The sequence below is a fragment of the Anopheles maculipalpis genome, chromosome 3RL (genome assembly GCF_943734695.1).
Source record: "Anopheles maculipalpis chromosome 3RL, idAnoMacuDA_375_x, whole genome shotgun sequence".
Taxonomy (NCBI): Eukaryota; Metazoa; Arthropoda; class Insecta; order Diptera; family Culicidae; genus Anopheles; species Anopheles maculipalpis.
Genome location: NC_064872.1, coordinates 66,395,498 through 66,412,461, shown reverse-complemented (window position 1 = coordinate 66,412,461; position 16,964 = coordinate 66,395,498). Strand labels below are relative to the sequence as shown.

General features: G+C 44.9%; 4 protein-coding genes across 4 annotated transcripts; 2 read left to right on the top strand and 2 right to left on the bottom strand.

Moving 5' to 3' along the window:
* Positions 1–9,575: 9,575 nt before the first annotated feature.
* LOC126562822 (enoyl-CoA delta isomerase 2) lies at positions 9,576–10,417 on the top strand. The gene has a single exon (XM_050219409.1). The coding sequence runs from the start codon at positions 9,576–9,578 to the stop codon at positions 10,362–10,364; it is 789 nt and encodes a 262-aa protein (XP_050075366.1). The 3' UTR covers positions 10,365–10,417.
* A 60-nt stretch (positions 10,418–10,477) lies between these two features.
* Positions 10,478–11,193, bottom strand: LOC126560901 (28S ribosomal protein S28, mitochondrial). Its single transcript, XM_050216851.1, has 3 exons — positions 10,921–11,193; positions 10,728–10,849; positions 10,478–10,658 (listed from the first exon to the last, which is right to left on the bottom strand). The coding sequence occupies exons 1-3, from the start codon at positions 11,191–11,193 to the stop codon at positions 10,478–10,480; spliced, it is 576 nt and encodes a 191-aa protein (XP_050072808.1).
* A 195-nt stretch (positions 11,194–11,388) lies between these two features.
* On the top strand, positions 11,389–13,507 carry LOC126560900 (regulator of nonsense transcripts 3B). Its single transcript, XM_050216849.1, has 2 exons — positions 11,389–12,130; positions 12,204–13,507. Exons 1-2 carry the CDS (start codon positions 11,542–11,544, stop codon positions 13,505–13,507), a joined length of 1,893 nt encoding a protein of 630 aa, XP_050072806.1. The 5' UTR covers positions 11,389–11,541.
* A 923-nt stretch (positions 13,508–14,430) lies between these two features.
* LOC126561690 (exocyst complex component 6) lies at positions 14,431–16,741 on the bottom strand. Its single transcript, XM_050217984.1, has one exon. It carries the CDS (start codon positions 16,737–16,739, stop codon positions 14,439–14,441), a length of 2,301 nt encoding a protein of 766 aa, XP_050073941.1. The 5' UTR covers positions 16,740–16,741; the 3' UTR covers positions 14,431–14,438.
* Positions 16,742–16,964: the final 223 nt, after the last annotated feature.

Here is a 16,964-nt window from a genome sequence, read left to right as displayed (position 1 = left end):
CGGTGACAGATTCCAGCGAATGTTCATCTTCCCGATACCCTTCCGTTGGATGGCACCGGGGTCCCGAAAGCCGGTCCCGATCGCTTGGCGTGATAGCGTGATAATCCTTTGGCTCTTTACGACCTTCCCCCGCTACATCGAGAGACCGCGCGACCGGTGGTTTGTGGTGGTCTAGATACGGTGGACATCATCCACCTTATGCACTCGCTGTATTATGCAGTAATGTTCCTCTTTAAACATTCGTTTCATGCCAGAGCTTGTTCGCTATCCACTGTCACACATCGGTTCACACATATACATTGAAACACATCCAAAAAAGCAACCAAAAAAAAACTACACAATCTCTATCTTTCAAAACACTCGTCCTGCCGACAATCACCGCTTACAAGTGTGCTTTGTGTGAAGCGACACAGCCTACAAAACGATCAGCAACCGCATCGGCTGTGTCGAATAAAAAATAAGTAAATAAAAACATCGAAATATTCCATCATCAGTACAAGATTCGCGCGCGGATGCACATAACTTTGCTAAGCATGCAGAGGGTAGCAGTAGTAGTAGTTGTTGTAGTAGTAGCAGTAGTAGTAGTATTGTTGAAGAAGTTGTGCCACACTATGTATCTCTAAAGGACACTAGCTGATGCAGCTATGTAGCTAGGAAATAATATAAAACAGGGGGAACTCTAATTTGCTTGCATCAACTATTCTGGCAAATGACACGACGAGAGAGAGAGAGAAAGAGAGAAAAAGAGAGAGAAACGGTAGTTGGAAGGAAAGAAAAGAAAAGAATACAAAATTACATTACACACAACAAGAATTACATGAAGAACAACTGGTAAGAAGGAAAAATAAAATATGTGAAGCTTCTCAACTACGACATACAATTTTGACAATTTGCTTCCAATTATGATCATATCTCGCAAACAAATAATTTTTCATTCTGTAAATCAATGCACACGTTTCTTAGTCGGAAGCCCACACATACAGCTAATTATTGAAAACCAAGCCCGCAGCGAAAACGAAACTTAAATTAAAACTAAGCTTGCTCATGTGACTTTTGCCATATTACTATTTAAATGATTGAAATAATGAAATTTGACAAAAGAAAAAGTTAAAAACAACTGCGATGATAAGTCTTCGTCGTTCTACATAGAGGATTTATCAGTAATATTTAATCAAAGCTAAGGACACGTGAATAAATTTGACAGCTTTCAGACGATTAGTGCATGAGCAACTATACTTCGTGCTGATCACCTGTTATTACGAGGGCCCATGAAGCTGGGACTCGCCAGAGCAGAAGCCAATCTTTAAATCTGATGTCAAAAATCTTATCACAAAAAGGGTATCGCTTAAACGCTCTCGAAGGCAACAAATTAAGGGCAAAACGATTGAATTTGGCAGAGCGATTTAAAAGTGTTTGGGTAAGTTAGTTTCAGCGAAGAAATTTGTCCAAGTTTTGTTTAAATTTTAACTCAGAGCGAAAAGGATGAGAGAATGCAGTCGTTACCTCCAGAAGCGCTTTAATATTCAAGTGTCAAGATTAGCGGGAACTGAGCCAAGCATTATTCTGTTTTACGTTTTCCTTGTAGGGTATTTAGCTAGTTTTTCTGCCCATAACTGGCCTAACAACAAACTTAGTAACGACTCCCAAGTGCATAGAACAAAAATTCAGACTCCAAAAATTGCGTCTATTCTATTTCTCGGCTTAACCGATCGACTTTGCTATGCCCGGTCATCTAACTCGGGCTTACTAGATCCCTACTATTGATACCAACTATGAGGGAAAGATTCGGATGAGCTTTGATACACAGTCCTGACTACCATTTGATGATCGGAATACTTCGCTGTTTCATCCGCCACCAGAACCGCTCAAAATGGGCTGTCGAAATATCGCTCTCGAAGTCAACTAATTAAGAGCAATACGTTTGAAGTTTAGCAAAAACAAGTTTTTAATCTTTGGGAGGGTTAGAGATCATTTTGGTCCGAGTTAGAGAAATATGTGCTCAATGAAAAAAGGAACATCCAGAAGACATTGTGGAACAACCAATTGATTTGTAATAAGTAATTATAATAAGCGTTTACATTTTACTGTAAGCGTAATTGACTTACAATAAAATGTGTTCAAGCGAACGTTCAGCAATAGCAAGAAATGGAGATGATTTGCAATAAGGAAATCGTGATGCCATGCCAACACCGAACAGATTTCTTATTGCTGTCCGTTTGTGCAGTTTTACTGCCCGCAACAATCACACCAACTAGTAAGATACAGCTAAACTAACCATACGGATGTTCCTGGGGCTGTGACGGTTAAAAGGTAAGCGATATATAGTCATTAAGCTGCACACTTCACACAATTCACCAAAGTGTTGGAGGGGAATTGAAAGAACAGCTAAAGGGCAACCCCCCTAGATGCACTTATCTATATTTGGCATACGGGTGTATTGAGGTCATCCCGTTCGTAGGAGGGTGCATATGTCGATAAAAATGCAAAGTAAATCTAGAAGGAGCAGCAAAAAGAAAGGAAAGGTATAATGCACTGCAGTACACAGCGATGATGTGTCGTCGTTATTAGCATATTTTGGTTGCTTGAAAACCGTGCAAGTAACCATCTCGGGAACAAAGATGTCCAAAGTATCTGCAAATTGCACACCATCGGATGGACACGTCGTCCTGCAGGCAATATCGGTTTTATACAGCGCTACAAGGAAATTATCTGAATTTTAGTGAGTACAATTTGCTGCATGAAAATGATGTAATTGAACATGGATATAAAACTCTTAATTGAAACGGTGCTTGTAGATTGTTTTTCCACTATCCTATTTATGTCCTCAAACGAAGGACGGAGAGATTGTAAAACAAGGAATTCTTGTCCAAGTATGGGCATTTTAATGTTTAAACAACATACGAACAATATAGCTCATTATCCATGGCTGTAAAAACAAAAACATTCTCCGAACAATTGCCTTAATTGATTATCGTTAATACATTTTACACTGCTTCTCGAAAAACATACGACAGCGCGCGAACAAGAGACACCTAAGATAATTAGAATTGTATCTGAAGAAATCAAGAAGCGGAATGTTTAGGTTTCAACTAATGATACAAGAAAAGTTCTACACTAATGAAAACATTGAAATCAATTACCTTATAGCTAAATCGTTCAAGGAACTTAGAGACTCGGAGGTGGAAGCCATCGAGGACCATCGTCTATAAGTCTATAAGTGCCTGGCAAACACTGATGACATAGAAATAATTGATTTCAAGCTCTCCTATATAGTAAAAGCTTACCAAAGAATTGGGTAAGCAGCATTAAACCTCAGGTGGGGAATTATCGAATTATGTGGATGATGTACAGATATCTAGGAAGGTATTTGGAACGTTTATAGAATATTTATAGTTCGAGGACTTTCACATAACCTTCTGAGACATGGACTCTGTTCAAAACTGCCGAATACCTCTTAGCGTTGACGCGTCTATAACAGAATGGCCGATGGATAAAGTGGCAGACGACAGCGCCAGCCCAAGAATTGTTTTTGCAGTAACAGGCTTTATAAGTAGTTATCTAAGTTAATTTCAGATAAGTGACTTTTGTCCATATTTTGTCGAGAATTTAACGCAGGACATAAGCTGGAACTGTACGAAAGATAAAATTATTATAATTTTTCTTGAAGGGCAGTTTTCTAGGTAGCTGCAACTTAATTTCTTCCCATAACTGGCCTAACAACAAACTTAGTAACGACCCTCAGTGCATAGGATAAAATCCAGGCTCCAAAAATGCAGTACCATCTTTTTATTGGCTCAACGATCGGCTTAGTCAATACTTTACTATTGATACCACGTAGCTAGATAGTCAGGTCTCACTATGAGGGAAAGATTCGAATGAAGTCTAATCCATGGTCCTAGCTGTCATTTCCTTGGTCACCGGAACCGCCCTAAATTTGCCTTTGTCTCTTCTGTATATTTCCAGATTTGATTTCGCTCAAAAAATATAACTCCCCGTTTTCAGACATGTTATGGGTACAACTTTACATTCAAAAATCATGCCCTTCTCCCAAACGAGGACCACCAACGGACGAAGAGGAAGCACTTTTAGGAGGCATTCTCTTCAAAAAATCGTTAAAACCCTTTTTTTTGCTTCTTTCGCGACATTCTTTCCTTCGCGCTGTAATACGCTGGCGAGAAAGAGTGAGTCAAACAACGCCTAATGCAAACCATGAACGTGTGTATATGCGAGACGTCATAAAATCCATCTTTCCGTCCGTTTCCGAAGCGAATCTTTTTCTGTAGCAGGCCACACTTTTCTGTTGTATAGCTGATAAAACGCATCGACGTATGTGTACCGCAAACGCACATGCAATGCTCAAGACGACACAAACCCGGAAAAAAGACCGAAGACGGTTGACGTCGTTCGAATGCTGTGGGATTTTCATTTCATGCTGCGGCATCTGGTTTCGCCATCACGGAAAGAAAACAAAACGCGCGGTTCCACGTTTCGTCATTGCCGTGTCGGTGAACGCGGCCTGACACAACACGATGAACCGGGCCCGGGCGGCTTGTGGTGCCGAAAATGGTGGTAGCTGATGCCAAAAAAGGGAATCGCCCAAGGGGCCTTAGACACATAAGAACAACGGTGACATACTGGGACCCTGGTTTTGGTGGTAGTAGTAGCAGCAGTAGTATGTATCGCAATATGAACCGCGGGCCGTACAGTGTGCTGCTGTCATTTTCCGTCAATCTGTGATTGTCACCAGGCCTGTCGCCATGATGACGTTCCGAATTCCTTTGACGAAGGTATACTTTTTTTCGTTATTTTGTGTTACTGTTATTCATGGCTATCCTTTCCGGTCCGATGAGCAGAGTCTCGTGTATGCATGTATTAGTAGCAGGTTTAGCGGATTGCACAAAAGAAAGAAAAAAGAATGATCCAAAAACCAGTCAAAGGGCCGGCACAGCATCCCCATCCATTTCCAGTCTCCCCCACGTCGATTTATGACCGAAAGCAGCTAATATTTGCGAGGAGGAAAAGAAAAACAAAGTAGCCATCTACTGACAGCAACACCGGCAAAAGACGAACGTTTATAGCTCTGAGAAGCCGGTTTTCGCATTTTGCTTACACGCACACACACACACACTAGTACAGTCAAATGGATGTGGTTTTGCAGTAGCGGAAACGAAAAAAGAGTTAAATAGAGAAATGAAGAACAATTTTAGAAATTGGAAAACGGACATGTAAAAAAGCCAGTATAATTACAACTAAGCAAAATATAAAATATTACTACTTTAAAACCTCATACATCGCGTATCATATAATTGTTGCTTATTGCAAAAAACACACTAAACAATGGACATTTTCTCTAGAGAACCCAAAAAATTGCCCTCCAACAACGAACACATCCTCGCGCCATTATGAGCTACCTTCGATCGTTTGACACCCGTCTACTATCCTCTCCACAGTCGGCGCTACTTTAGGACCTACAACAACAACAAAAAAAACATAACCAAACACACTTCTGCCTGGATGCGGACTTACCGTTTCAAGCTGCTGCTCCATCGCACGGAGACGGAAGGAAACAGTACATCCGCCGTCCGTACGGCCGATGCAGGGCGCTGCTGCTGTTGTTGTTGACGATGGGGCGAGGGTTAGAACGATTTGCTGTAAACGATGACGAAGACATTCGTCATCACCGCGAATGTTGCCCGGGATGCTAGTTTTCTCACTTTCGACTGAGGTTTGCAAATCGAAATAGCCACCATATATGTATTACTTGGCACTCTTCAACGTCATATTTACACTGGCCTTATTTATACCGGGGCCGTCGTACTGCTTAAGAGATGTGCTTCCTCAAGGATCCTCCAGATACTGACTGTGAAGGCCCCCGATCTGTTTGCCACTATCTCTGCCTATTGCGTGCGAAATGTATCAATCAGCTCCGGGGTCTAACTACGACCATCTAACTGATCTAAGGTGCCATCTAACTCTGTTGATGGCAGTACGAGACGATTCCCACCGTCCACTTCACCTTGTAGGGGGACTGTATGTGTGTGTGTGAGGTTTTGAATAGGGAAACCGAAAATGTTTCCTCGCCAATTGTTTCCTTCGTTTTTTTCCCCCCGCTTAACAGATTCGATCCGAAGGTTCGATCTGGTTACACGTCGAACACAAAAGCGCACTGGGTGGAAAAACTTGCCTTCTTTCTGTTTTCAATTTCTTCTTCACTACGCACACATACTCTTCACACTATCGGCAACACGTACGCAACACGGATACACAGATGCACACCTAAACAAAACGGCGATTTTTCCTTACACCATATGCGAAAGTTTTCGTTTGGGACACGCACACACACACCACCTCTCCTTCCGGAATTTTCCCGAAATGAAGAGGAAGAAAAACACAACAGATAATAATATAGCAACAGAAAAGAAACGTCACTCGTCTCCACACACACCAAGCACTAGCAGCGACGAATTTGGTCGAATGTTTCACACCGTTTACAGGATGGCGCTCCTCTTCCACTGCCGGCTTGTCAATACACCTTTTACTGCAAGTCGAACGATCTCGTTTCTTCTTGTGCCACCGAATGTTTCAAACGGATTACTGCGATTGGCAAATATTTCCGCCAGCTATGGAAGGCTATTTAATACCCACACACCATACACCACCGGGACCTGTGAAAAGAGACAGATTTCGAACATTAGTGAGTGAGGGGACACAGCCAGAACGGTGGTGGTGGTGAGTACACCGACTACCGGTTGTACTTCCGGCGGGAACGATCATATTCGTGCTGAAACAGAAATTTCGGCGCACATGGGCACTAGGATGGGAGTAAGTGCTCCATTTTGCCCCCTATTATGATATCTTTTCCTGTTGTAGTCCAAGAAGTACGTGTAAAGTATATTTGAAAAAGAATCTCTAGCCAGCTTCTTGAAAAATCGGAATTAAGAGAAGAATTCGCAGAGAGATCTGAATGAACGTATTCCTTCTGCTCACTCTACCCATCGACTTGCTATTTGAAAACTCACACACATCCACGCACGCACTCACACATATTGCATGATTTCACGGGTTGCTTAGGATAGAAAATAGGAAACCAATTCTGCCTATTTCAGCGTACTGGAAAAGGCTGCTGGCAACCACAGCTGGATGAATTGAAGCAATCCTGGCTGTTTCCTACACACTTTCAACAAGGCACGTAATCTCTGGCACTCGGAAAAAGAGGGCCACTATCGCTATTTGACAGCTATGTCTTTGCCATGGCTATCTAATTAGAAGCAAATAAATGTTCCCGTTCCGTCACTTTCGCAATGCGTGTGTGGCTCTGTATGTGTGTGTCGACTTCTCGCTGTGGGGTCCTCCTATGCAGAAGCCGAAATATGAAACCCCCCCCCCCCCCCTCGAAATTCGCAGTAATGCTGCGGCTTACACGGCGGGGGCATTACAGGAAACACACCGGGAGTGTCACCGGAACGCAGACATACTGCAAAGAAGAAGAAAATCGGTTCAACTCTCTTCGCTTGTTCCCTTTTTTCATCCACCCCGAAAAAAAAGACCTGTCCCTCCTCTCCGACAAACCTTTCTCTCCGCACTCCTTTTCAAGGAAAGATCTTTTCCGATTAGGCAACGTTGGCGTAAAGGTCGAACGCAGCAAAGTAGGCTCCCATGTTCTTTTTCTACCCCCTTTTTGGCTTTTCACACACACACGCGCACATACACATTTGCAGAGACACACGCACCCGGCACATCGGCAACGGTCCACGGTGCTGGCCACAATCACCGTCGAACACCGTCGAGAAGCCGAGAACAAAAAAAAAAATTGGGTGGCGCACTTCTTTTCTTCTTACTTCGATCTACCTTCGGACACACTCACACTCGCTTGCTACTTCTTGACTGTGGCACGAAAAGCTGTAGTCGGCTTCCTCTTTTATTCTGCCCGTACATACACGGCTGCCACCGGATCTCTGGCGTTAGCGGAACCGCCCGGGTAGAGATTGCGACACACAGTTTTTCTTTCGGAACAGTTTCCAACCCCGGTGGGGCTGTCACGGATGTTGGGCTGGTTGCGAACGGGTTGCAATCTACGGCTAGTGGCAAAAAAATCTGCTTTTCCTCGCACTTCGACGAGCCGACGTCGTACCGGATGTGAAAGAGTTTGTAAAATCGATTAACGAGCTGCTGTCAAACGGCGAGCTAGCGTCAATTTAGGCTGACGTTCGTCGAGAACACAGTCGAGCAAAGGCGATGCATCGATTCGTTTCGTCGAGTGTGATCAAGTAAATTCAACGTGGTCGTGCTTGGAGGACAAAATGTGCCAAAAAATGTTTTCTATTTAAAGTTTTACTACGAAATTCTCTTATTAAAAATATTTATAAAACTATTAAATTATAGTAAGGTTTTTTATAAAAACAAAAGCTTCAGAATTTCTACATAAAAAACATTTCAACCTTAGTCTCCAAAAAAACATAATGTTCTTCGACCGCCTACCCGGCTAGGCCATACATTTTTTAAAAGAGTTATGTTTCTGAATTGTAAAGCTAATATCTTTTGATCTGCTCGTCGGATTTGCATGAAACTTTCAAAAAAGGTGAGCCTTTTTGTTTTCTAACCTATAGCGTGTAGTTGAGAATGTTAAAATTCGACTTCTATGTATTTTTTGCTTCCAAAGCAACCAATAAAAATGTAGAGGAATCAGATCCAAATAATACAAACGGAAGGCTTATAACTCAGTTATGAACAATAGAAGCAATTGCACAAGCACACGCAAGTGAAAACCGACGAAATATGTGTTTGTTCGTATCAGTACGCCCATCGTGCATCAAATCTATTCTAAATTAGTGATGCTAGATTGGTGATGTTTTCTATTTCTCATTTGAAGGTGATTCGTGAGAAAACAAATAGCCTTTCTCGACATTTTCAAGCAAATACTACGAGTAGATCAAACGATACAAGCTTTGCGAGTTCCTATACAAAACGTACGGTTTCTACCCGGGGAGGCGGTCGTAGATGTCCCTTTACATTTATTCAACCGATCGGTATCAATCGAAAAAAAATTAAAAATCAATTTAAAAATTTTCTTTTTGCACGAAAAGGTGAAGAACAAATTGATCTAGACATTCTATAAAGTATCAGTCTGTACGACTTTCCTCTCAAAATATATTAAAGAATTAAAGTGCTAAACTTACCGGTGAGCGAAGCGGTAATGACAATAGGGTTAAATAACAAAAATCTTTGCCTGGAATCAAAGGATTAATTTACACAATTTCTCCGTTCCTTTTATCTTTAAATTACATTACACTAAACAACATAAATATCATCACTTCTTCAGCATCCCGGTTCATCTATCTTGTCAATAGTAGTTCAACATAAGCTTCCAGGTCCTTTCTGCAACAACAAACGCTATTGACCCTTGTCCATCGCTGTCCAACAACCCCCAGCTCCATCATAAAGTCAACAGGTCGTTATCGTTTCTTCACCGTTATCAGCGTGAGTTGTGCTTTTACCATACCTTCCTACGATACAATACCACAGATCGTTTAGCATTGCGCAAAAGAGCACCTTACGCACCGCAGAAGTGAATGGCCATGGCCAGCGCAACACAACCGGCACATCTGAAGCTGGAACGATTCGGAACCGTCCTGCGAGTAACTATCAACAATCCGCGCAAAAAGAATGCACTCAACAAGCAGACGTACCAGGACCTGGGAGATACGCTAAACGCCGCAAACAAGGACGATGGTATTAATGTGGTAGTAATAACCGGGACCGGTGATTTCTACAGCTCCGGCAACGATATGGTATCGGCGGTGGCGGACGAAGGATCGGTCGAAGAAAAGCTTGCCCGTGGAAATGCTATTTTGCGCGAAATGGTTCAGGCATTTATTTCGTTCGACAAGCTACTGATTGCCATCATCAACGGACCGGCAATTGGAATTGCAGCCACCACCGCACTTTTGTGCGATGTAGTGTATATGGTTGATACGGCCTATTTCTACACCCCGTTCACAAAGTTGGGCCTATGTGCGGAAGGATGCTCGTCGTACACGTTCCCACTGCTGATGGGTCGCAGCAAGGCGTCGGAAATGTTGCTGCTCAACCATCGGATGTCTGCACAGGAAGCGCTACAGTTCAACGTTGTCGGAAACGTATTGAAGCGGGATGAAATCGAGAGCAAACTGTGGCCTCAGATACTGGAGTACGGACGGCTGCCGATCGGTTCGATCAAGGCGGGCAAGATGCTGATCAATCGCTTCCAGCGCGAGAAGCTGTACGAAGCAAACGATCGTGAAACGGAAGCGCTAATGGATCGCTACCAGACGGAGGAATCGATGAATGCGGTTATGGAGTTTATGATGCGGAAAAGCAAAATGTAACGAACGCGTCATCTTGAAATGCAAATACAGTCGTGTCGGCTTAGGTTGGTTGTGGTTCGTAATATTTTCTACCGCTTATATACTTTACTGATGTCACTATTGCGATAAGCCTACTAGAGCGGAATTTCGGAAGTGCCTCGTGATTGCTGTGCTCGGACTGCGGGAGAAGAAATCAGACCAAGAAGCTGACAATCGGCTTCCAGCAGTGTAAGATCTTTGTTGGATCCTAAAAAGCGTGTCGATAGTTCGAGATCCTTCACCCGTAGCCGTACCCGAGCACCTCGCACGTAATCTCTGCGAAAAGGAAAAGAAACGCGAATTAGAACAGAGCAAGACAAGATTCCGAGTTGCCTTTTTCCTTACTCGCCATTCTTTGTGGGCCGTGTGCAAACGCAGTGAAACTTCCATCCAAAATCAATGTAAAGGTCGTTTTCTACTATGTGGAATATTTTCCCGGTTACTACCTTTCCTTCCGGATCACCAAGCTGTAAAGGAAAGGGGGAAATACAGATGTGATGAGCATTTTTATCGAGCAATAAAGATTATTTTTACTCACATCAACAAATTTAGAATTCCTCAACAAAGCAGCGAACGTCTTTGGTGGTTCGATGGGCCGATCCGTACTGAGTGTTTCGCTGTGTTTTTGGTAAGCTTTTGCAAATCCACCAACTTTTGGGTTGCTTTCAACCGGCGTCTGACCATCGGAAGGGGCTGATGTTGCTGTTGGGATGCCTTCCGTACTGAATCTACTTCCGGGACCGATTCGAACCGGTTGCAGGAAAGCTCCACACACTGACCGCTGGCTAGCAAATCGAAGTAACTGAGCCATTGTGAAACTTATGCACTATTTTTCCTAAAATACCGGCACTGTTAGAAAATCTTCGCAAGAAAGGTGCAAAAATAATTACACGAGCACGCAATGTTTTGCTCGCGCAACGACCCGTTCCCCCCGACTTGACAGCTGTGACAGCACCAGCAGCAGAATCTGACATGTTGCGCGCTGTCAGACAACAATAACAAAAAGCATCGCCTTTTCCGCAGCCTCCAGAGCCTCGATGCGAATACGTGTGCGGGAAAAGTTGAAAAGAACAAACCGATTTCTTGGCTGGTACGGTGCACGGATATCGTAACAGCCCTGGCGGTCATCGGCCGCGAGTGTAGTGTCGCGGCCGGCCAGATGGATAAGCCCAAGTCCACCGCGCAACGCGCCACCGTATCCGGCGGTGGAGGTCGCGACAAACCGGACAAACAGCCACGCAAGGACAGGAAGGATAAGGGCAAGTCGAGCGGTTCGGGAAAGCGCAACAAAAAGAACAAGAAGGATGCCCCGCCACCGATGACCCGGGTGGTTGTTCGCCGGCTGCCACCGACCATGACGGAGGCGGCATTTTGCGAGCAAATATCGACGGACGGTCAGATGCCGAACAATGACGAGTTTTACTATGTGGGACCGGACTGGACGCTGGGACAGAATGCATCCTGCCGGGCGTACATAAACTTTACCAATCCGGAAGATGTCTTCCGGTTTACGGATAGCTACGATGGTTACACGTTTGTCGACAGCAAGGGTATGGAATATCAGGCCGTGGTGGAGTATGCACCGTTCCAGAAGCTGCCGAAAACACGGTCCCGCAAGAAGGATCCGAAATGTAATACGATCGAAACCGATACCCACTTCCTGGCGTTTAAGGAAGCGTTAGAAGCGGAAGAGCAGGAAGCGTTGCATGGTCGGGGAACGCAAGAGTTCAGCTTTAAGATAGAGAAAGGTAAGAGCGTTGCGAAGAAAATCGGGTACGAAGTATCGTCAATTAATTCCTCCCATTTGGGTTTGCTTTACAGGGGAGAAAACCACGACAACACCTTTGCTAGAATTCCTCGCACAACGGAGGCAAGAGAAGCGCGACGAAAAGCGTCGCAAGCAGGAGGAAAAACGTCGTATGCGTGACGAGGAACGGCACATGCGAAAGACGCAGATAGCTAGGTCCATACCGGACGCTATCCGCGAAGAGGTGATTACGGAAATTATGGAACGAGCCGTGTTGCCACGTTTAAATTCGGCTCAAAATGTGTCCAAACCGATGGGAACTTTCGCCGGTAAAACTGATGGTGGAGCGGATGGAGGAAAGTTGAAGGACGAGAAGGATAAAAAGTCAAAGAATAAGAAGGATAAGGAGCGTAATCGCGATAGGAAGGGTGAGGAGGCGAAAGTGCCGCCGGAAAGTGGAAAAGTGGATGGAGGCGATAAAAATGGCGGCAATCGAAAACAAGATCGTGATAAGGCGGCTAAAAAGGGGAAAGACAAACAGGGTAAAGATGATCCCCGTTTCCGAGAACAGAACCAACAGCAACAACAGAAAGGCGAACGGAATGAAAAGTCGAAAAAGGACAAACCACCGGCATCAGGTCACCCGTCCGGTGGCACCAGTGATGCCACCCAACCATCAACGTCCTCCACCAAGAAGGAGGTAAAGAAGTACAGTGAGCGACGCAAGGAAACGCGTGCCCGGGCGGAAACTCGGTTCGCCGAGCAGGACACCCGGAACGAGCCCGATTCGAAGGACACCTGTCCACCAGCTACCGATAAGGTGGTGGAAGTGAAGAAAAGCATACTGACCGCCAACGTACCTCCTTTCGTATCGAAGGAGAAAACGACCATCCTGCTGGCTGGGCACGCGTCAACGGTAACCAACATTCCCGTCGATCACAGTCTGATTGAAAAGATGGCAAAAATTACCATTGAAAAGCGACCAACCGAAACGCCAGCAGACAATGGTAAAGCGTCACCCTCACCGGAGGACGGTGCAGCACCGGGGCCAAAGCAAAAACTGTCCGAAAAGCAACGTGAAATGCGTGAGGCACGGAAAATTCGCAACAAAGATCGTCCATCGATCGAGATCTATCAACCGCGCAAGCGGATAGTGTCCGGTACGGGCAAAAGTGAGGACGATCGTGGCCGGAGCGATTCCGACCGTCCGTCGGACAATGTGTCCGCTTCGGCTTCGGCTGGCCCGGTGGTTGAGGATGAAGCGAAGGAGCGGCGCCATAAGCTTACGAAGAAAGCATCCGACCGGCAGCAGCGTGAACGCAAGAATGGAAGAAAGAACTCGATCGAGGCGGAGCCGACGGTTGGCGGAGTTCTGTAGTGAGTTTGGTAACGGTTGAAGGCTACCGTTTTCCTTACGCTTACGATGCGATCGAATCCACGACACGGCAGCTGTAAATGTTGGGGGTTTCGATAGCGAAAGATATGGCGAAATCCCTTACGCGCTGAACTGCGTCCACTGTCGATGGAAGGCGATAGAAAGGAAATAAAACGGAACGCAAAATCCGTGTTCTGAGTTGTGTTCTCGCGTTTAAATACTGTATGTATGTGTTCCTGTTTGGGAAGTAGTTGTTTTCCGGGTCGAACAAGCTTTGGTCAATAGCCCAGAATACTAACCCAAGGTGCCAGGTAACTGTTCCGTAACGGAAGACTGCAACCGTATGAAACGTTTTTCAAAAGCAAATAAAGCCTGCGGAAATATTTCGAGTTTTTTCCATTAAACAAAAAGCTTTGATGATTTCAAGGTATATCAGAGATGTTTGACACTTTCCTATGGTTTGTTATCGCATGCCCAAATATGTTTGTTCCTCTCCCACAATTAGTAAAATTATATGAAAATTCATTTATTTATGCACCATGGTAAATTGATATAATCAAACAAGTTATATTTACAGCTATAAAGAGTTCCTCATAGTGCTCGCACTTTTATACGAGAAATTTACTCAAGTTCAAGTTCTAGCATACCAAAACGAAGTAAAAATTTAGTAGTAGAATCAAAAATATATGGGAATCTGTCAACAACTGTGAGGAATGTTTCAACAATGCGTCAAAAAATCCCAGGATACCCTGTAAATAATTTATTTTCTTTATTAATATAGGAGTATGTAGGCTTTGTTCATATAATTAGTTCATTAGTATCGCAGTTAACAATAATCATCCTTCTCGTTTAAACTTCTATCCTCCTGTCAAACAAATCCTCATACTTTTGCTCGAACAAAAATGAAACGCCTCACCCTGTGAAACCCACCGATTTAACTCTGTCTTTCGGCCAACTGCTTCAATTGCCTCAACACCGTCTCCAGCAGCTTCTTCTTGTCCCGCTCCGACTTAGATTTCATCAGCGACAGCATCGATTTCTTATCCGCTTCACGCAACTTTTCCAACACCACAATGATCGTGGACGGATGTACCAACGAGTACCGGTTCTCGTCCTTCCCAAAGTCATGCAGGTAAGCACTCCAATCTTCCGAAATAAGCAAATCAAGCAGCTGGCGAATTTCGGCAAAATACTTCGATAGATCACCTTCGCGCAATCCCGGCACCGGATCGGATGAAGCAAACAGCTCGAACTGCATCAGATCGAGATTAATCTGATCAAGCGCACCGCCCGAAATTTGTCGTATGTCTTCCGAGAGAATTAACTTCGATATGGTAGTGGCGATGTGTTCGCACGCTTTCTTACAGGCGGCCTGTGCCACACCGGGCAGGATATACGAGAAGCTTTGGAATGTGCTCTGCAGGAAGGCAACCATGTCCGTTACGAAGGGTGATGCGTGACCGTACGATTCCGGCAAAATCCAATCGTAGTTTTCAAGCTCTTCGAAAAACTCATCCAACTTACAGCACAGTTTGGTCGATACCTGCTGTTCCGCTTCCGAGCGTGCCACGTGAAACATGGCGGATGGTGTCTGTGTGACACTCTGTACCGTACCGGTCATTTTGCACACGAACGAATCCAGGAATGGGCCCGCCTTCTCCAGATACTGCGTGTCTATGATGATCTGGATAACTTGCATCAGTGCCAAACTGGGACTACGGAAGACGGCCGACAGACATCCGCTGAAGCTGCGCGTCAACAGCAAATTGGCCGCCTTCCGAACCATCGCAGCGATTTCGTTTGGTGACAGTGTTAGCTCTTCGGAAAACTTCATACACGCGTACATAAACTCCATCGCCTGGTGGTACACCTCCGGAACCATGCGCGAGAAGGGAAATTTCTTCGGGAAGGGTTGGGCCTCTAGCTGTTCCGAATGGAACGGGAAACGTTCCAGGACCGCATCGTACTCTTCCTGATTGTGAGCCTCCAGCGGAAGGAAATCACTCTTGTCCAGAATATCGCGGAATTCATTCACCCAACGCTGCAGTAAGACCTCGTTGTAGTGATCACGCATCTCGAGCAGAAGATCCCACAGTTGCGTCACCGTGTATCCGTAGTTTTTCAGCGTCGTTATGCTGAGCATGATCAAATTCTTGATGCGCAACAGTACGTTCGGATCGGTACAGGAAGAGGAGGACATGCTGAGCACATTGACTGCACGCGATAGCGATGAAGACCAAAGATCATCCAGGTACGTTTGTGTTACGATATCTCCGCCGGTGTTCATGACATGATCTTCCACCACAAAGAATCCTACGATCGAGTAAATGTACGTTTTGTAAGCCTCCAAATTATCGTGCATGGTTTGTGGTGCTTGAAGGACCAGCTTCGCCTGATCTCGACGCTGTTTACGGTAGTCTTTCTCAAAGTACTCCTTATCATTGAGCACCGTGTAGATGTGCAAACATCGATAAATGGGTGAAAAATCAATCAAATCTTGTGCGTTAACATCCTCATCATCATCACCAAAGTCCGAACTCGCCGGTCCACCCTGCTCTGCCAGCGCTTTATATTCTGCAATGATCGTCTCCAGATCGCGCTTCTGCAGCTCCTTCGTGTGCTTCATAGCGATCTCCCCAATCTTGGGTGAAAATTTGCGTATATTCTCCAGAAACTCGCGAAAATCTTCCTCCGACGATTTCTTAATGTTTTCCTTCAGCTTCGGAATGGTGTCTCGCATCTGCTGCGAAAATCGATACCCTGCCACCTTCGGCAGATACTCACTTTCCAGCACTTCGAGCGTTTTCAGTGCCGGATAGTAGCGCTTTTCGCGCACCTGCTTCAACAGCTTGCTGTAACATTCCAGTACCGGCAAACAGCTGGACAGTCCCTCGATCGCACCCGCAATGTTTCCCTCCACCTTGCGTGCCTTGACCAGCTCGTTCCCCTTTGCGATTACACCGGCTGATGCTTTACCCAGCCCATCGTTTAGCGTAAGCACTTCCTGGTTTAGTCCTTGGGCTTGTGATTTTACCAGCAACAGTTCGCGAATCGAATCGATGAATCCTTGATAGTACAGATTGCAGATACGCTCGATGTCCTTATCGTGGGAACGGATGCGTGATTCCAGCTGGTCGGAGATTTGTTCCTGTGCATTTCCTTCCAGGATGGTGCGAAACGTTGGCCCCCAGTAGTCGTCCACTGCCTCAATGTCCTGCATGGATATGTTGGCCATTTTCACTGTTTAAATTCCACGCCACACAACGTCGTTCGATTTTCTTGGGCGTAAAACAGAAAAATTGCGTGTGTGTACGATGAGTTGTTTGTTGACAATCATTGATGAACACACGAACTCCACTCGGTCATGCAGCAAAACGTAAAATTGTAATTCGGTTTGTAAATAACTTATTTTTATTTATTTTTCACACTAAAAACATCTCAAATCTCTTTTATATTGAGC

Bases quoted from the DNA above. Each gene is read 5' to 3' on its own strand.
- LOC126562822 (XM_050219409.1), top strand. From the start codon at position 9,576: ATGGCCAGCGCAACACAACCGGCACATCTGAAGCTGGAACGATTCGGA.
- LOC126560901 (XM_050216851.1), bottom strand. From the start codon at position 11,193: ATGGCTCAGTTACTTCGATTTGCTAGCCAGCGGTCAGTGTGTGGAGCT. The intron at 10,850-10,920 runs GTGAGTAAAAAT...TTTCCTTTACAG, and splicing joins GGAATTCTAAATTTGTTGAT to CTTGGTGATCCGGAAGGAAA. The intron at 10,659-10,727 runs GTAAGGAAAAAG...TCCTTTTCGCAG, and splicing joins CGGCCCACAAAGAATGGCGA to AGATTACGTGCGAGGTGCTC.
- LOC126560900 (XM_050216849.1), top strand. From the start codon at position 11,542: ATGGATAAGCCCAAGTCCACCGCGCAACGCGCCACCGTATCCGGCGGT. The intron at 12,131-12,203 runs GTAAGAGCGTTG...TTTGCTTTACAG, and splicing joins CAGCTTTAAGATAGAGAAAG to GGGAGAAAACCACGACAACA.
- LOC126561690 (XM_050217984.1), bottom strand. From the start codon at position 16,739: ATGGCCAACATATCCATGCAGGACATTGAGGCAGTGGACGACTACTGG.